Source organism: Hippocampus guttulatus, chromosome 6 (assembly GCF_054856545.1).
Source record: "Hippocampus guttulatus isolate MCC_2025c chromosome 6, RoL_Hgut_1.0, whole genome shotgun sequence".
In the NCBI taxonomy this organism is placed as follows: domain Eukaryota; kingdom Metazoa; phylum Chordata; class Actinopteri; order Syngnathiformes; family Syngnathidae; genus Hippocampus; species Hippocampus guttulatus.
The window spans coordinates 14904613-14921615 of NC_141266.1; the positions used below are offsets into that span (position 1 = coordinate 14904613).

General features: G+C 41.2%; 2 protein-coding genes across 2 annotated transcripts; both read right to left on the minus strand.

The window, feature by feature from the left end:
• Positions 1-3114: 3114 nt before the first annotated feature.
• zdhhc18a (zDHHC palmitoyltransferase 18a) lies at positions 3115-11005 on the minus strand. Its single transcript, XM_086113719.1, is given in 10 exon segments — positions 3115-4968; positions 4970-5257; positions 7098-7203; positions 7779-7891; positions 7989-8091; positions 8697-8748; positions 8827-8964; positions 9709-9858; positions 10050-10210; positions 10351-11005. Coding segments are annotated over 10 exon segments (1377 nt in total). The 5' UTR covers positions 10584-11005; the 3' UTR covers positions 3115-4935.
• A 1186-nt stretch (positions 11006-12191) lies between these two features.
• On the minus strand, positions 12192-16655 carry pigv (phosphatidylinositol glycan anchor biosynthesis, class V). Its single transcript, XM_086114456.1, has 3 exons — positions 16471-16655; positions 14741-15907; positions 12192-13477 (listed from the first exon to the last, which is right to left on the minus strand). Exons 1-3 carry the CDS (start codon positions 16534-16536, stop codon positions 13190-13192), a joined length of 1521 nt encoding a protein of 506 aa, XP_085970582.1. The 5' UTR covers positions 16537-16655; the 3' UTR covers positions 12192-13189.
• Between the last annotated feature and the right edge of the window lie 348 nt (positions 16656-17003).

Genomic DNA, 17003 nt, shown 5'->3' on the forward strand with positions numbered 1-17003 from the left:
ACGTTGATTCTACGCAGTGTAATGCCCATTCCTTGATTTGTGAATACTTAAATTTCATTTAAAGTACAGTGGTGCCTTTACTTACGAACATCTCTTCATACGATATTTTCAAGTGACGAAACGCCTCCACATGAAAATATTGGCTCTTGTTTCGAAAGAAATTTCAAGATACTAAAGGTAAAAATGCAGTATGGGCTGCCATTGGCTATTACCTAGCATCTTCCTGGCATCCCGTTGGCTAAGAGGGACCTTGACCGAATGTGTCTGTGTTGTAGATAGTTAAATAGATTGATATCTGTCAATGCAGCGTCCTCATCATTCGCTCCTCGGGCCTTGAGGTTTACGTAAATGTGAATCACCCAGGAAAGGTGTTCACCAGTCGGGCGATCGCTCACGATGCTGATGCTTGCCTTGGACATTTTCGAAGAATTGTTAAAAGCCCACAAAAGCAAACGTCCTTGGATCAGTTCTTTACAAAACGCCAGACAAAAGCCACTCCTGAGAGAGAGAACATGAACTAAAGAGGGCAAAAGACGATGAGGTTGCAGTTAAAAGTTAAATGAACATCATTTTTTATTTTTTACTGTATTCTTTCCTTTTTACATTATGCACGATTCTCATTTATTTTGCAATAATCTAATTGTAACATGTGTTTGTTACATATTTTGATGCTTTAGAAAACATTTATGTCTGAATTTCGAGGGGCTTGGAACGAATTAGGGCATTTACATGGAAAATGCATCTCTACTTACAAAATTTTCTAGCTTCCTGAACCAATTAATTTCGTAAGTAGAGGTACCACTGTATTTGGTTCGGGGAAAGCTCTTGTCTTGTCCGTTCCAGCTTGGCTGTGCCCTACCTGCTACAACGTTATCAAACTCGAACAGCATCCAAGAATAAACAACAACTACCAGTATTCACATGATGAAATAACACCAGTGGATAAACATATATTGGTTTGCGAAAGTATTCCCCATCGTGAACTTTTTGACCCTTTAAGGGACAGCGGTTACTACAGTGGACAGCTTCCTATGTTATCAGGTTACAGGGTGCATGAAAGAGGGTTAACCTTTCGCAGCATTTCAGGACTGAAACGTGAAGCTATGAAATTCGATTTTTTTTGAAGAAGAAGAAGAATCAACACCAAGTTGGATAAAATTGTGAAGTGGAACGAAATTCTTACAAAACTTTTTATTAGAAATAAAATCAAAAATCATTCGGCTGAGGTTAATACTTTGTAGAAAACTATTTTGCTGCGATTCGAGCTACAAGTCTTTCTGGGTATGTCTCTATCAGTTTTTCGCATCAGAAGACTGAGATTTTTGCCATTCTTCCTCGCAAAACAGTTTTGCTCCAGCTCAGATTGTTTCGATGGAGTGTTGGTGAAGAGCAGTTTTGAGATCTTTCCACAGATTCTCAATTGAATTCAGGTCTGAACTTTGACTTGGCCATTCTTATACATGGATATGTTTAGTTTTGAACCGTTCCATCGGAATTTTTGCTTTAGGTCCTCAGCTCTTTTGCAGACTCCAACAGGTTATCTTCTGAAATTGCCCTGTATTTGGCTCCATCCATCTTCCCATCAACTTTTGCTATCTTCCCGTGGGAAAGGTGTGGTCAGGGTGATGTGCCGTGTCACTTGTACGCCAAAAATTACGCTCTGCATTCAGCCCAAGAAGTTTAGTTTTGGTCTCATCTGACGAGAGCGCCGTCTTCCACATGTTTGTTGTGTCTCCTGGGTGGCTTGGCAGACTTCAAATAGGGCATTTTATGGTTGTCTTTAAGAAATGGGTTTCTTCCTGCCACTTTTCCATAAAAAACGGATTTGTGCAGTGTTACGATTAATAGCTGTCCTCCTTAGCCGTGCATATCTGCAGTTACTCCTGATTGATCATAGACATCTTTGCTATTGGGAATTTAGGCTGCATCTCTGATCAGTGCTCTCCTTGTTTGGACTCAAAGTTGAGAGGAACGGCCTAGTCTTGATAGGTTTGCAGCGGTCTGATACTCTCTCCATTTCAATATGATTGCTCAAGCGGTTTAAAGCCTTTGAAATTTTTCATATCCGAATCCTGCTATAACCCTTTCAGGGAAAGCAGTTTCTACAGCGGACAGGCGATCATGTTATCAGGTCACATGGTGCATGAAAGGGTTCAACTTCTCCACAACTTTATCCTGGACTTGCCTGGTGTGTTCCTTGGTTTTCATGATGCTGTTCGCTCCCCAATTTTCTTTTAACAGACCTCTGAGAGCATCACATGCTTTTATACTGAGAGTGATTACACACAGGTGGATTCTGTTTATCATCGAAATCAACTCTGGACCATTTCGGAATCATCAGGGAACTTCTGGTGCGAGTTAGCGGCATTGACAGTAAAGAGGGTGAATAATATTGCACGGCCCGCTTTTCAGTTTTTTTTAAAAGAAAACCCCCCCAAACAAACAAAAACTGTTGTAAATATCTTAGGAATTTCGTTCCACCTCACGATTGTGATCGTGTCCCACTTGGTACTAATCCTTCAGTAAAAATTCAAAATTGTATTTCTTTGTTTGAAGCCCGTAACGTGGCAAAAGGTCCCAAAGTTCAAAGGGGCTGAATACTTTCGCAAGCCACTGTATGTGACCTGATAGTTGGGTGCAGTCAAACCTTGACCTCAAGCTTCCAGACAATTTTTTTTCTGCTTCTCTAAAGTTGGGTAATTGCAGGCTGAACCGTCTCAAAAGCATAACTGGGCACAGAATAAACATTGGGACATGAGCGGTCTCACGTAAAAACAGCTGTGCCATCGAAACATAATGTTCACTTTTGTACGGCAAATCCTAAAGAAACGCATCTGTTCTTTTGCTGAGGGTGACCATGAAATGTTGTACATTGCATACACTGTATCTCAGCAACACTCACACACGCAAACATTCCTCACCTGTCTTCCAGTGCAGCTTTAGGGACGCATGTTGTCCACATTGTGAGATCACACTTCACACGCACTCTGAACACGTGTGCTCAACATGCGCCTCCTCATTGTTTCCATGAAGCCATCTATCGCTGATTTACTGCCACCGCAATGGGGAAAATCACTCTGGGGAAGGGAGGGGAACAAAGAGGAGCAATACAAGTCACCAAAGTCATTGTTTTATTAACAACCTTGACAGCTCCACTGTCACATCTTCAGTCAGACTTGATTTAAAATCTAAGTGCAGCTTTCATTCTCATTTACTATACATTAAAAAAAAAACTGAACAAAAGGCCTTTTGGTCTACTTGCACTATTGTTATTATCACTAAACTGCTGTCTAAGTAGACGGCGCCAAGTTTGTGCACATCTTGGCCCCTTGCGGCGAAAACTAAAGACATTTTTTTTCTATCCATCATTTAGGGTTGCAGGTGACCTTTGGGATAGGCGATGTACAACCTAGATTGGTCGGTAGCCAATTGCGGGGCACATTTTGACAAAGAACCACACTCACGACTATGGACAATTTAGAGTCTTCAGTAAACCTAACATGTACTGTATGTGGGAGAACTTAAAGAGAAAAGTCACACAAGCACAAGGAGATCATGCAAATTCCACACACAAAGCAAAGTTCGAACCCTAAACCACAGAACTGTGATGCAGACATCCTAAGCATACAAGTACAAACTACAAAGACATAAAACTGACAGGTGATGCGACCTCATCAATATTCCAAACATAACTTGGCTTTAAAATGATTGAAACCTTTAACCACAAACACCCTCGGCAGTTTTCGTCAACTTGCCCAAAGGCGAAGCAAACAGAGACTTACGGTATTTTCAAACGTTTCACTCTAAAGCCCAGCAATAAACAGTATGGTTTATTTTGATTAAAATTTCATCCATATTCAATGCAAACAATGACCTTGTTTTTAATTGAGATGCCATAAAGGCACATAACATGTAGAACAGATGACAACAGCAAATGAAGGATTGTTGGGAAAAAAAATACTTCTTGCCCTCTAATTCAAAATGTGTTGCTGTCCACTAAAAGCAGGGCTTCCCAAACATTGGGTAGCCAACTGGATACTGTCTGAGCAGACAGCAGACCTTTGGGAATCATGGAAAAAAAATTTAATCAGGCCTATGTATAGTGCTGTGTTATTCTGTCCTTGGTCCAGTGCAACCCTTAAATTCATCCAATTTCTAAACCGCTTGTCCTCAGAATTGCGGTTGACCTGGAGCCTATCCCAGCTGACTTAAGGCAAAAGGCAGGGGACATGAGCAACTGGTTGCCAGTCCATCACAGGGCACATAAAAACAACCATGGACACACTCGGATTCCCACCAACAGACAATTTCAAGTCTTCAAGTAACCCACCATGCACCGCTTCGGAATGTGGGAGGAAACCACACTCTCCCTTTTATGATTTTAATTATGAAAGTACTGCTTATATTGCAGACACTAAAGCCACAATCCAATGTATGACATTCAACTACAAAGCATGTACTGCATTACCAAAACCAAAGTTTTTGCATGTGGCTCCAAAGGGTTTTTCCTTTGCACTTCCATTGGTGGTCTTCAGGTTAATCGATCTGTTTGCCATGGTTGGAAAGCCTTGATCCAAAAAAATAAATAAATCTGAATTATACGACTTCCCTGGAGTTATTCCTGAAACGAAACACTGCTTGGTCCAGTGATATATTTTCTTATCCTTCAGTCATCCAGAAACTCACCTTTGTTCTCAGGATTTAAGAGCGGTTTGCATAAGATGTGAGCAAGAAATTATACACTGCGGCTGAGCTGGCTCTATGCCTTGAAGTTCTGTACTGTAAAAGGAGGTTTGGAGGCATATGCTCGGGTGCTTTCATAATAGGTGTTAAATGTCCACTTGTTGTGCTTGAAGTCGACACAGAGTACCAAACAGGACCAGAAGCACTTGTGAAAAAGCTCCTACGAGACCTCCAAGTTGGATACCGTCAAGGTTATGGGCTAAAACTAACGTCGGGTGCCTCGTTCGAGAACCAGCATGGCTCGCCCAAGCGAAGGCGAAGGAGACGCCAAACGGAACGCCGGGTTGATGGAGTGTATCGAGTCGCTCGTGCTGCTGGTGGAGAAGGGAGAGCATGGGGCGTCCGCGGTCTGGTGCCGACACCTCTCTGTGGGTGATGTCTCCGCAGCGCGTGCTGGGGCACCGGTAACCTCCAGGCCCACAGGGGTGGTCTTCGGGGTGCCAAGAAGGCAGAGACCATAAGAGGCGGAGGAGTGGAGCATCCTCTCGAGCACGTCTTTAGTGCTTTGTGTGCACTACGTGAATAGGAAAAGAAAGCAAAAGTCAAGAGTGGACATAAAGAGCGCTGTTCTCAGTTAGAAATATTTAGGTTAGCTTGGCTGGCATCCCGTATTATGAAGGCAGTCTGTTCAGATGCACGGAGGAAGGTTAAATGCTGACAGTGCAAGCAGAAGGCAACCATACGGAACAAGGTGAAGATGGATGTGAAGCGGGAACTCTTCCTGACTTCTCTGGCAGCGAGGGAAATGGAAAGCAAGTACTTGTTTGCTTACATCACCATGCACGCACGGTAAGACGTGACATAGACGTGGATGAACAAACACCATTTTAACCAGATCCAGAGAGAGGAGAGGACAGAGTTGTGTCAACACATCAAATGTGGCTACCATCCCAGCCCCAACATGGGTTGAGTGGGCACAAATGTGAAGGAGAATAAATGGCAGTGAAGCATGCACTCTCACGTAGGTGAACAAATCCCAACGTCAAGACAAACAGTCACAAAATCGGACCAAACTTGATTTGCACAAAACAAACTCTGCAACGCATCACGGAGGAAAGAAATGTGATTGACCCTCTGCTTACCATCCACCTTATATACGCTGGCCTGCTTTTCAGGCTGTGCAGGACAAAGAAAAATCCTGACAGGTCTCCTCCTGGCGAGTGGAATGGATATAGCAAACGAGCATTAAAAGTGTACATTTCACAGCTTGGGTGGCTGTGACAAAAGTATTTGAACGGGTGAGGTCAGACCTGAGTCAAGTTCTTCCACAGAAAAGTCATCCAACCACACCTTCATGTACCTTGTGTTGTGCACGCCAAGTGTATAAAATTGCATAGAAGGCAAAGTCTTGTTAATATGACAAGCCAAATCCCACTTGATTGGTTAATTCATGAAAATGTGTTGACTTTTGTCCATATTGTGTATCAGCCTCAAGAAGAATTAAGGGAGTAAAAATACCTTTAAAACAGAGACCAAATTGGCAAAATCCCAAAATGATCTTTATTAAAGAAATAAAGTTATTCTTAAAGTTATGCTGAAATGTTCCCTGTGTTTAAGTAAATAATGCACAATGGTGAATGACAAATGAGGAAAAAAAAGTGCTGATATATTCTGTACACTGCATGCAAGGCATATGAGAGGAGGTAGACTCATCAATATGTAGACTCCCAAAAAATTCAAAACACCACCACTTCAGTCAAGTATCAAAAACTGAAACACATGTTTTGTAACATGAAACAGACATTTTGAGTCAGAGGGAGTCAAGCGCAGCTCGCGACTTCAACGCGTTCCGACACACTTCTGGCTTGTGAATGCGCTCCGGCTTTCTTTTGAAATCAAGTTCTGCCCGATGTTGCAAGATCAAGACAAGAACAACAACAAAACAATGAAAAGCATCAATTAATAAGAACGATTACTTTAAGCTGCGCGAAAAGAGCTTCAGCAGCAAGCCTGCTTTGACACTCCAACACAAACTGTTACGGTACTCTTTTCTTCAAGGGTGAAGCGTTTTCTTTTTCTTATTGACCAGATTTAAAGTAGGCCTAAATTCTTCTGTCATACAGCAAGTACGTGCCTTACTTAGGTCAGAGCCAGGATGACTAATTCATTCTTTCACATTTATGTATTTCAAGTTCCGTCTACAACTACCAATCAACAACTTGAAGGAGATCATATACAGTGCAAACAAACAAGAGACATTCTTGTCTCTTGTTTGAACAGGAGACATTCTAAAAAAAAAAAGGTAGATAGATCTCTCTTTCTCTCTCTCTCACCCCCATATATACAGTATATATATAATTTTTTTAACTTAAAAAAATAAAAGGACAGGAGGACCACAGTCTGGTTCACCCTACCATGTTCGCGTCATTCTTGGCTGCGAAGGAAGGCAGCTCAATCTCTGAGGCAGAAACAGTGGGGACAGACTCCTCAGGGGACAGGAAGCCTCTCCTGTCAATCAGGCTACAGAACACAAAAGATGACGTCAGTGTTGTGTAATTTGTGGTAACAACAAGTTCATCAAGTCTTCCAAAACACACCTGGTGCAAACAGCAGAATTGCTTTGTTTTTTTTCAATTCAATTCAAAACGCAGAAAGCTTGGTCAATTCTACAATTGTGTACAGACATACAATCTAAAAAAGGGGAGAAGAGTGTGGAAATGATAGAAACAAAAGAGTGCAGCAGTATTGTTGGGAACCTGGGAATTAGGTAAATGTGACTAAGAAATAAATTTTAAAAAACGGAATAGTTGAATACATAATATGATGTGTCTGTTTTAAGGTAGGTAGTGCTTGATGATTATGGCAAGAACAATAAAATGACCGGTGCCAGCGTGGGTTCAATCTAGTCCGCAGTCTGGAAGAGAACAACAAAGCATCAACTATAGGAAGCTAAGTTACATCTGTGTTCTGGCAAGTCCTCCTTGTAGCATTAATATTTATTCACTAGATTAACTGATTGTTAATTGCTCTCATATTAAATTAAAGAAATGTTGTCAAATGCATATCCCTATTTGTGCAGTGGTTCTACTACACACCTTGGGGGCATGGGCCCACATAACGTCACACAGCAGTTGGCTAGGATGCTGTTGTAAGTGTACGGGTTCCCAGACTCCTCTGCACCCCTTTTACTTGACCAGGAGCCCTTAATCTGTAAAGACAACATAAAAAGAAGGCTGCAGTTATTGTACTGAGTTTAAAAAAAAAGAGACAATTGAATCGTCATATATGGTGTTCAGTTTACTTACGTCCTCATTTGTCGTAAGGTTGGAAGCTACTAGGTAGGTATGGAATCCTGAGAGGCCCAGAATAGACCAGATGGAGAAGAAACAAATGACCAGCTCCACTACAGTATAAAAGCAAAGTCAAGGAATAACCTCACTGTTATCAATAAATAATCACCTCTTTAAGAATGATGACATACTGTATATGTAAAAGCAACGTTTAGGATACAGCTTTTACATTGCATCTCACTGGACTATGTCATCATGCCTATTTTTGAGTGTGACAAAAATATATACTGTGTGTGTGTGTGTGTATATATATATATATATATATAAAAGATAAGAAAACCTTTATTAGTCTCGCAATGTACTAATACATTTTATTATGGTGGTTCTGTAGCATTAAAGCATCATATGATGAAAGAAACTTGGTTATCTACCAAAACGACTCATCTGATTCCAATAACAAGTACGCACAACATTCTAAATACTCTTTCTAAAATAACAAGCATGCAGAGTATGATGACGTCAAGGCAGTGACACGAGGCAGCAATCCTCTTGCTTGAAAGCCATCTTGCTGTGTGCCAACACTGATCCTATTAAGCGCTTGCTTAGACTGGAGAACGGCTTGACGGCCTGTGTTATATCTTGCCACAATAAGACCGAGACGACATGCATCTCCAAAAGAGTTGGATTAGGCCAAAAAGAAAATTTGGCCAACTCAAAGGATATCTGGCAGGGCTCTCCTGGATGGCTTGGATGAGGCTTTTACCCGATTGAGATCCTGCATAAAAAAGACAGCAGTGTACTGAGCTAGGATAACATCAGTTATGTCAATGCCGCTTGAGCGTGCTGAACTTACGCAGAGTAATGTGTGCTATGACGCAACCAAATATGAAAGATGTCAGAAAAGACAGGGAGATGATGAAACTGTAGAAAAAGCGGTAATTGCGCTTGCCTACACAGTTCCCCACCCATGGGCAGTGATGATCAAACCTCTCTGAAAACAAAACACACAAAGCATACATGAAAACATTTTCACTTCACTAACATGTTGCTTGTACGTTTAGGCACGACTAAGAGTCCAATGCAAAGGGAAGTGGGGAAGTGGGCGGGGTGCAAATTAGTTGTTCTCTTTACTGCACAGCAAAGTTCCCTGAAAGGTTTAACTGGAAAGATTTGGAATTATTCACAGTTGGACAAAGATCATAATATGTGCCAACAATGACTTTCCTATCAAATTGAGTTACCATATTAAAACAAATGTGACATCCACACAAACTATCACGCATTTCTTCAGTGGTTGATTTCTGATTTATTTACGTCGTGATAAATACCACGTGATACATATCTATTAGATTCAATACCGGACGGGTTTATGACACATTGCTGTCAACTGTGTATGGCCTTTCTTCATAATCTTCTTATTTAACATAAAATATTAAATCCCTTCACACATGCCATAATCCCTTTCCCGTTAATATCTCAAGTGTTAGGACTGAGATTAAAAAAAAAATCTTGAGTATTTTGCAACATTCAAATGAAATGATCTTCTGTCACAGATCTGGGGTGGGGGATGCCTTGATATTATTCATACAGTCTCATTAATTCCCATATTTTTATTAACCAAGTGGACTTTAATACCAGTGTTTGGTCCAATGGCTACATGAAATCACCTGCACTAAAATAGTGTTAAGTGAGGGGAGGGGTTACTGTATATTGCAACTTGTCACCATATCCTTACCCACGCAGTTGTCACAAAGACTGCAGTGTGAGGTCCGAGGAGGGCGAAACATTTTACACGTAAAGCAGTACTTGAGCTTGACCACCTGCTGGTTGATGAGGATCTCCTTGGTCCGCGGAGGGGGGCGATACGATGAGGATCCTGAGGTATCTTTAAAAAAAAAAAACACTCAAATGTTGTGTGCACAACTCTAAAGTCAGGAGCAAATGTGCAGCTGCTGTGCTCTTTTCAATAGCGACGCTAGAGTAAGCTGCTTAAGTTTTGGAGTGTAGTCCCTCACAGATGTCCCCATATGGCAAAGCTCTTTCACCCCATCTGTCCATGCAATGGGTGCACCTTACCTATCTGTTTCTCTATGTCTGCAGCTTCATCTAAGGTGGCCCTGGGTAGGATGCCTGGGTCTGTAAAGCTTGTTCTCAGCAAGGAGAGGACCACAAACACAAAAAGCACCCCACCGATCACCGGGATGAAGACTGTCAGATGCTCCACAAGGAATGGGCAACTAGAAATAGAAACGTACACATGTTTAGCCCACTCAAAACGTTTTGATAATACTGAAATCAAACATTTGGCAGGCCACATATACATCAACAATTTGTGTTCAGTGCTCGACATAAAATAAAACAAGGCTTTAGCACTTACTCGAAAGCAAAGAAAAGGCCACAGGTGACAACAATAAGCCCCAGTGTTATAGGGAGGACCCCGGTCTGTCTGGCCACAATGACCCGTCCGTCACAGAAAAATCGGTTCTTCCCCGGGAACACTTCCCATTTTCTCCGCAGTCGCTCCGCTTTCTTGTCGGTGAGGTTCTGAACTGAAGCCGGTGCCACCGACAGCCCCAACGGGTCGATTTGTTGGTACTCGCAGTTTCTCATCCTGTAGGCAGAACCACCACCGCCGTTGTTGTTCGGAGGTAGATTTTGGCACGAGCGACGATATCTTCTCAGTTGGGCTTTCGAATGAAAACGAATTCAGTCATTGCAAAACTGGAGCTGTTGGGGTTAGCATCCCCCGATGATGTTTCTCATCCTCGGTGCTAACATTAGCTAACGGACCTGCAGAGACCTTTTCCTTCGGAACTGACTTTTAAGACAAGACAACGCTTCCCAGTCCATGCAAGGCCTCTTAACATTTTCGAAGTTAAACATTAAATATGCGCAAATATTAATAAACACTCATCTGATTGAGATTGACAATCCGAAAGAAAGCGTCCAGTTTGACGCGACAGTGTAATATTTCCTTTTCTCTTTCCGTCCATGATGACGTCACGACTCAGCGACGTTACCGATGTAAACAAATGTACCGTTCTAAAACCGTTTACTAATTTACGATTAGGGCCAAAATTGACCCTTTGGGATTTAAGGGTAGCATTTGAGTAGCAGAATTTATAGGGGCCAATTTGACCCGTGGGTTCCCCAGGGTTAAAGTGCATTTTATGTCTGAAAAGCGCTCTATAAATAAAGTTTGACTGACTGAATATCGTATTTCTGTTACATTGGCGTTAATGCGCCGGAGTTCATGTTTCTTCGTGTTGTGCATATTGGGACATCTTAAGCATATTGTGATGTATTAAGTCAAGTCAAGTACATCTTTATTGTCAAATGCGCTGTATGTGCATGTATTAATAAATACATAGAGCACAAAAACGCAACAAAGTTGGTTTTTACTTGAATAGCTGATGATATGTTCCACAAAATATGTGAAGTAATGAATAGTGAACTGCAACTATGTGGGGTCTAGCTGTATGTTGAAATAATATACAGTATGTCAATTGCAAGATCTTCGGGGAGGAGCTAAATTTAACATGGGCAGAAGTTACAGGCTGTCTCGTGTATGTTTTTTCGCTTATAATAATATAATAATAATAATACATTTTATTTATAAGCGCCTTTCAAGACACTTATGTGTGGTTATGAGACTCATTTGCTGCCAGTGGCGGCTATAGACGTCAAGGGTACATTATTTTTACTTGGGCTAGCAGTCTAAGAAAATATAAAAAGTCATCTTTAAGCAATTGATCTTTTACGTGATGTCAGATGATTTAAGAAATGTCTGTTCAAAATTCCACTCAAAGTTACGTTTTCTTCGGATCAGCACTGACATTCAAATGAGTGGCATAGCGGCAGCATATAATTGGTTAGGTTATAATTTCAGTAAATGTTTGTATGAAAAACACTTCTAAGTCATGAATATAAAGTAATCAAATGAATATCAGTGTAGTATGTGACCAACATTCATTCACCTTTCACAAAATTGTCATCCCGCTCATAACCTTGAACTGTAATTTAACTCATGATGAAGTCACACATGCATGCAGTCCTATGTTGTAGTTGCTAGCACATTTTCCTCACAATCAAAAGGTCCTGAGTTTCAAATCTTGTCTCAGGCCCCCTCTCTGGGAACCTCCCCCAGTCTGTAATCATGTTTGTGACTTTGGTGCTCAAAAAGATGGACAGATGAATTCAAATAAAATCCAATTGTTTCAGAGAATGTATGCAATTTAATATCGTATTTTCCATTCACATTCAAAATGAAAGCTGAATATTTAAAATACATACATACAGTCAAGTTCTAAACAAATACTAAGCACATTTAATCAGTAGCTATTTTCTAGAGTTACTGCTGGTACTACAATGTCAAGAATAAAGTAAACAATGTTTCATGTGCACACGCTGCTCAAGTTTGCGTAAACGATAAAGCTGGGGTGTCAAACTCATTTTTGCCGTGGGCCACATTGTAGTTATGGTTTCCCCTTGGAGGGCCGTTATGAATTTTGGGAAACCGTATGTTTAATCCCCTCCACATATTAGACAGCGCAAAACAAATTAATAACTAGTTTTAAAATCAGAAATCAAGAATAATGACTGTTATTGTGGATTACATATGACAATTTGAAATTTTGGTTCAGACTTTAGCAAGCATCATGGAACTTGACATGCTTGATTTGCTTTCGCGGGCCACATCTGGCCCCCGGGCCTTGACTTTGACACCTGTGCTATAAAGGAACTACACTGAAGAAGAGACAAAAATGACTCAGTGCTTGGGGTGGGCATAATTGATCATTTAGAATCTGGTCGATTGTGTGGAATTTATAATTGATAAATAGTAATATAGTATGTATAGTTTCAGACATAAAGAAGTACATTATGTCATGAGCTACGACATTATTCTCATCAACACCAGCATAGAAACAGGAACTCACAACATTCACAGATTCTCCCATTCTACTAAAAATATTATTTAAAAATAACAATCTATAAATTGATTGTTAATTTTCTCCAGGTAATTTAGTCAATTGCCCATCCATTGTAACTTTTACAACACATCAACTGAAAGTTCTTTCTAGAACCAAAACGAGGCACAACATTTGTCATGCTGTTTGGATTTTGTCTTTTTCATGACAGCCGCTTGTAATGTTCTCGGTTATAATACGAAACAGTGCATTATTAAAAACAGTAGTCCCGTAGACTAATATGAGAAGTCAAGTCCACGGTAAATAGTTACTATGCATTGCCAGGCCCAGCACCCAGTACGAAAGGAAGTAGCCCAGGATGCTTTTTGTGGTGGGAGAGCACATTTTGATGTGCGGAATCAATGCAATCACGGGATTTTGAGACGTGTGCTTGCATCCGTTTTTGGCAGGAGTCTTCAGCTGAACGTTGGGCGTCGATGTTTTCCTTCGGTGAAGAAGTGGCTCGTTGAGGAGCAGCAGATGAGCGCTGATCCAGAAGGGCACGGGAGACGAGGTGGCCATGAATCGGGTTAGGACCTGGAAACATTGTACAAGAAGCATGAGAGGAATTGTTCGCGAAACATTTTAATTAAACAGATCGTCACACCTGCTTTATTACGCACACCTGTAATATCGCACAATTTTTCAGACTTATTTTTAAGGATTTTTACAGTCAAACTGCATTCGTCAAAGGACGCTGCAACTTTTTTACTTTCAAACTTAGCTTGTAGCATACGTGCGTGACATCATGCACGCTGTGCCATGACGTCTCTGAAGCACTGGTAAAGAGACTTTGATTCGCTCCTATTTCACCTATAACCGCTTCTAACAAGGAGGATATAGGAATAGTTACGGTTGTATTGTCGATGGTTTATGTGTGATGTTATATTATTATTTTATGTTAACTGTTCTGTAAAGCGCTTTGTTCCAACTGTGGCTATTGTGAAAGTGCCATATTAATATAGATGTATTGTATACAGTAAAGTTTGGATTTAGAATTGACCACCTTCAGAGTAGAACTATTTTGTGTCACAACGTGCCGGGCCTACTGGGACAGATGCAGCAAAATTAATTGAGAGAAAAGTCAGAGAAGGTCCCGAACTAAAAGCACTAATATTTTTTTTTTCTACAAAGCAGAAAATACATCCCTGTGAGAATTGCTGTATGTGTTGCTGCTTCATGTGTGCTCATCCATTCTATGTAAGCATTAACTGAGTGGACCAGTGAAATTATCGGGTTCGGTTCAACATTTTTACACTTTTACAAGAAACCGCAAATGAGTGACAAGCAGCTCCAATAAACACGCTTAGCTTCTTCAGCACCAAGACATTCAGATGCAGACTAGTCCCCAGCAGGTCACGCCTTTTAAAGCACACAGACACTGCAATTTTTATAGTATTTTCTATCGCTTTTATTCATCGCTGGTGTCAGGCTGAAAGATCCTATGTCCAAATTTGGTCAATTTCAAATTTCACAAATTCTTACAATTGATCAGTTCCCACGGAGCTCTGTTATTTTTTTTCACAAATTATTGACCAGTTTTAAGTACCGGTACTGGTATTCAAAATGTATTACTCTCTGTAATAATAAAATGTTAATGGCTCAACAAGCATGACATTTTGGGGGTTTCCGGAATTGTGGTGGTTGTGGAGATGCAAGGATTCCACCCGACACCAATTTTATGCTTATAAATTGATTTTTCTGGGTTCAAATATATTTACAATGTGTTTTAAAAGCTTGTTGTATCACGGAACCTATCCCCTTGCGATAAACAGGGGAATTATGTAGTTATAGTCTTACCTGCACATGCATACACAATGTTCCAAACACCAGGAGAACAGTGGAGTGCACAACATATACAAAAACTCTGGGGTTTAAAAATCCCGGTATTGGTTTGTCGAGGCCCTTCTTCGAATCAGCCTCACAAAGTCCAAGTCTGAAACACAGCTGTGGGTTTGCTTGGAAATAAGCATAAGCTGCCATTACACCCAAAGTTGCCATGGGTAAAGCTAGAAGGAAATTCGGTATTTGTCTAAGTTCAAAGTAACGGAGGAAGCCCATGTTCCAATACACCACCTGGATGTGGGAATAAATTATGGGGAGCGGTCTCATGCACCAGAGAGGTGGTGGACTATTTTCATCTGCAATACGGTAGCCCTTCTGCTCAGCCAAGGAGATAAGAGCCGGGGGGATGCGGTCTAAGGAGGCTGTCGGTGTACAAAATGTTCTATAGCCGTAATACTGAAAAGCGCAGAAGGGAAGGGCAATGACTGTTGTTCCAAGAAGAGAGGTGAGCAGGAGGCGAAGGATGACCCCAATGTAGGAGAAGATCTTCCTGTGGCCTGTTGCAATCGACCGGTATAAACGGATCTGGGAGATGGCATATACCGATGGAAGATACAATAGAAAGCCGATATTAACCAGCCCATTGGATCGCGCCGCTGAGGCTATACTGAATGCCAGGCAGGCTCTAAGGATGAACCCTTTTTCCAGGAGGAACAGACCCCCAAATGTGAGTGCGGCAAAAAGACTCTCTGCATAGCCAGCGGTCATGAAAACATTGGCAGGGGTGATGCAGTAGAGCAAGGTGGAAAGCAGGGCAAGCCGCCTGTCCTGCATAACCACCCGACTGAGCGCATGCAAGGCCACCGCACTCAGCAGGAAGAGTGTACTGTTCACAAGAGCAACCGACACTAGCAAACGGCCTCGCACGCTCAACCAGCTGCCCAGGGGCCATAGCAGCGTGTCAGCCAGGCCTCGCAGGATGATGGGGAAAAGGGGGAAAAAAGCAAAGTTGTGCTCATAGAGGTATCCTCTCTCAGCGATGAGGAGGAAATGCTCTGCGTCCCAGTGGCTGAGACCACCAAATAACCACTCCACAGCAGAGTCCAAGTACAGAGGCATTTCTGTCCGTGGGGGCCTGAACGCATCAGCATCGTGGTCAGGGATGGCAGCGTTGAAGAGAGCCTGAAAAAAGAAGTTCAAGTGTTATTAAAATGAACCCTCACACAGTGAAACAAAACATACACTTTTCCAATTAAAAAAACCACAAGACTCAGTCCCTCACCCTTGTGAATACTTATTAGAAAAAAAACGATCCTAAAACAGTTCAAAATAATGTCAAAGACATTTATAACATTCCTCTAAAATGGTTTTTCGATGATTTGATTGGAAAAATCAAATCAACTGAGCTATCCAGCCGCTATATATATATATATATACATACATACATATACATACTGTATATATATGTATATGTACATATATACCTGTATATATATACATACACACACATATATATACAGTATATATACATACACACACACACATATATATATATATACTGTGTATATATATATATATATATATATATATATATATATATATATATATATATATATATATAATGTTTAAGTTGGCCCACTCCTGTTGTCGACTCCTTTGTGATTTAATTTAATAGATATGTACAGTATGTGGCACACTGACAACAGCCATACATACATAGGTTGACTGCAAAGGATCAACAGTACCTGCAAAAACAACGAGGCAACCCTGGTGAAAGTTGCAAATTCCAGCACAGCTCTGTACTCCATCATAGTCAGTAAAAGACAAGAAAAAAAATTGTTTTTATGAAAAGTATCATCGTCGGGAACTCGTGGGACCGGATTTTCAGCATTTCATCAGGAAGGAGTCAGCCATTACTTCTAATGCCACCTTTGACCCTTATTCAATCCACTTCCGGTGCTATCGAAAATAATGGCATTCAAAATAAAGCGTTCAGACGTCATGCCATATCTACGGAGACATAGACCTGTCTAAGAGCGAGTTGGCATGTTATTAGGAAACGTCAGCGCGTCCGCCATATTGGACATGACAGATCTGCCGAGTAAACTGATGCAAGTCTACGGTTGAACTTCACAAAGTCACAACCTACATAATGCACAAAGTTCATGCCTCAGCATTACCTCAAGTACGCTAAAATGTGTAAATGACGCTGCCGCTGTGGTGATAACGAAGTCGGGCAGATGGGTAACTCGGGCATCACCTAGCACTTCACCTATCT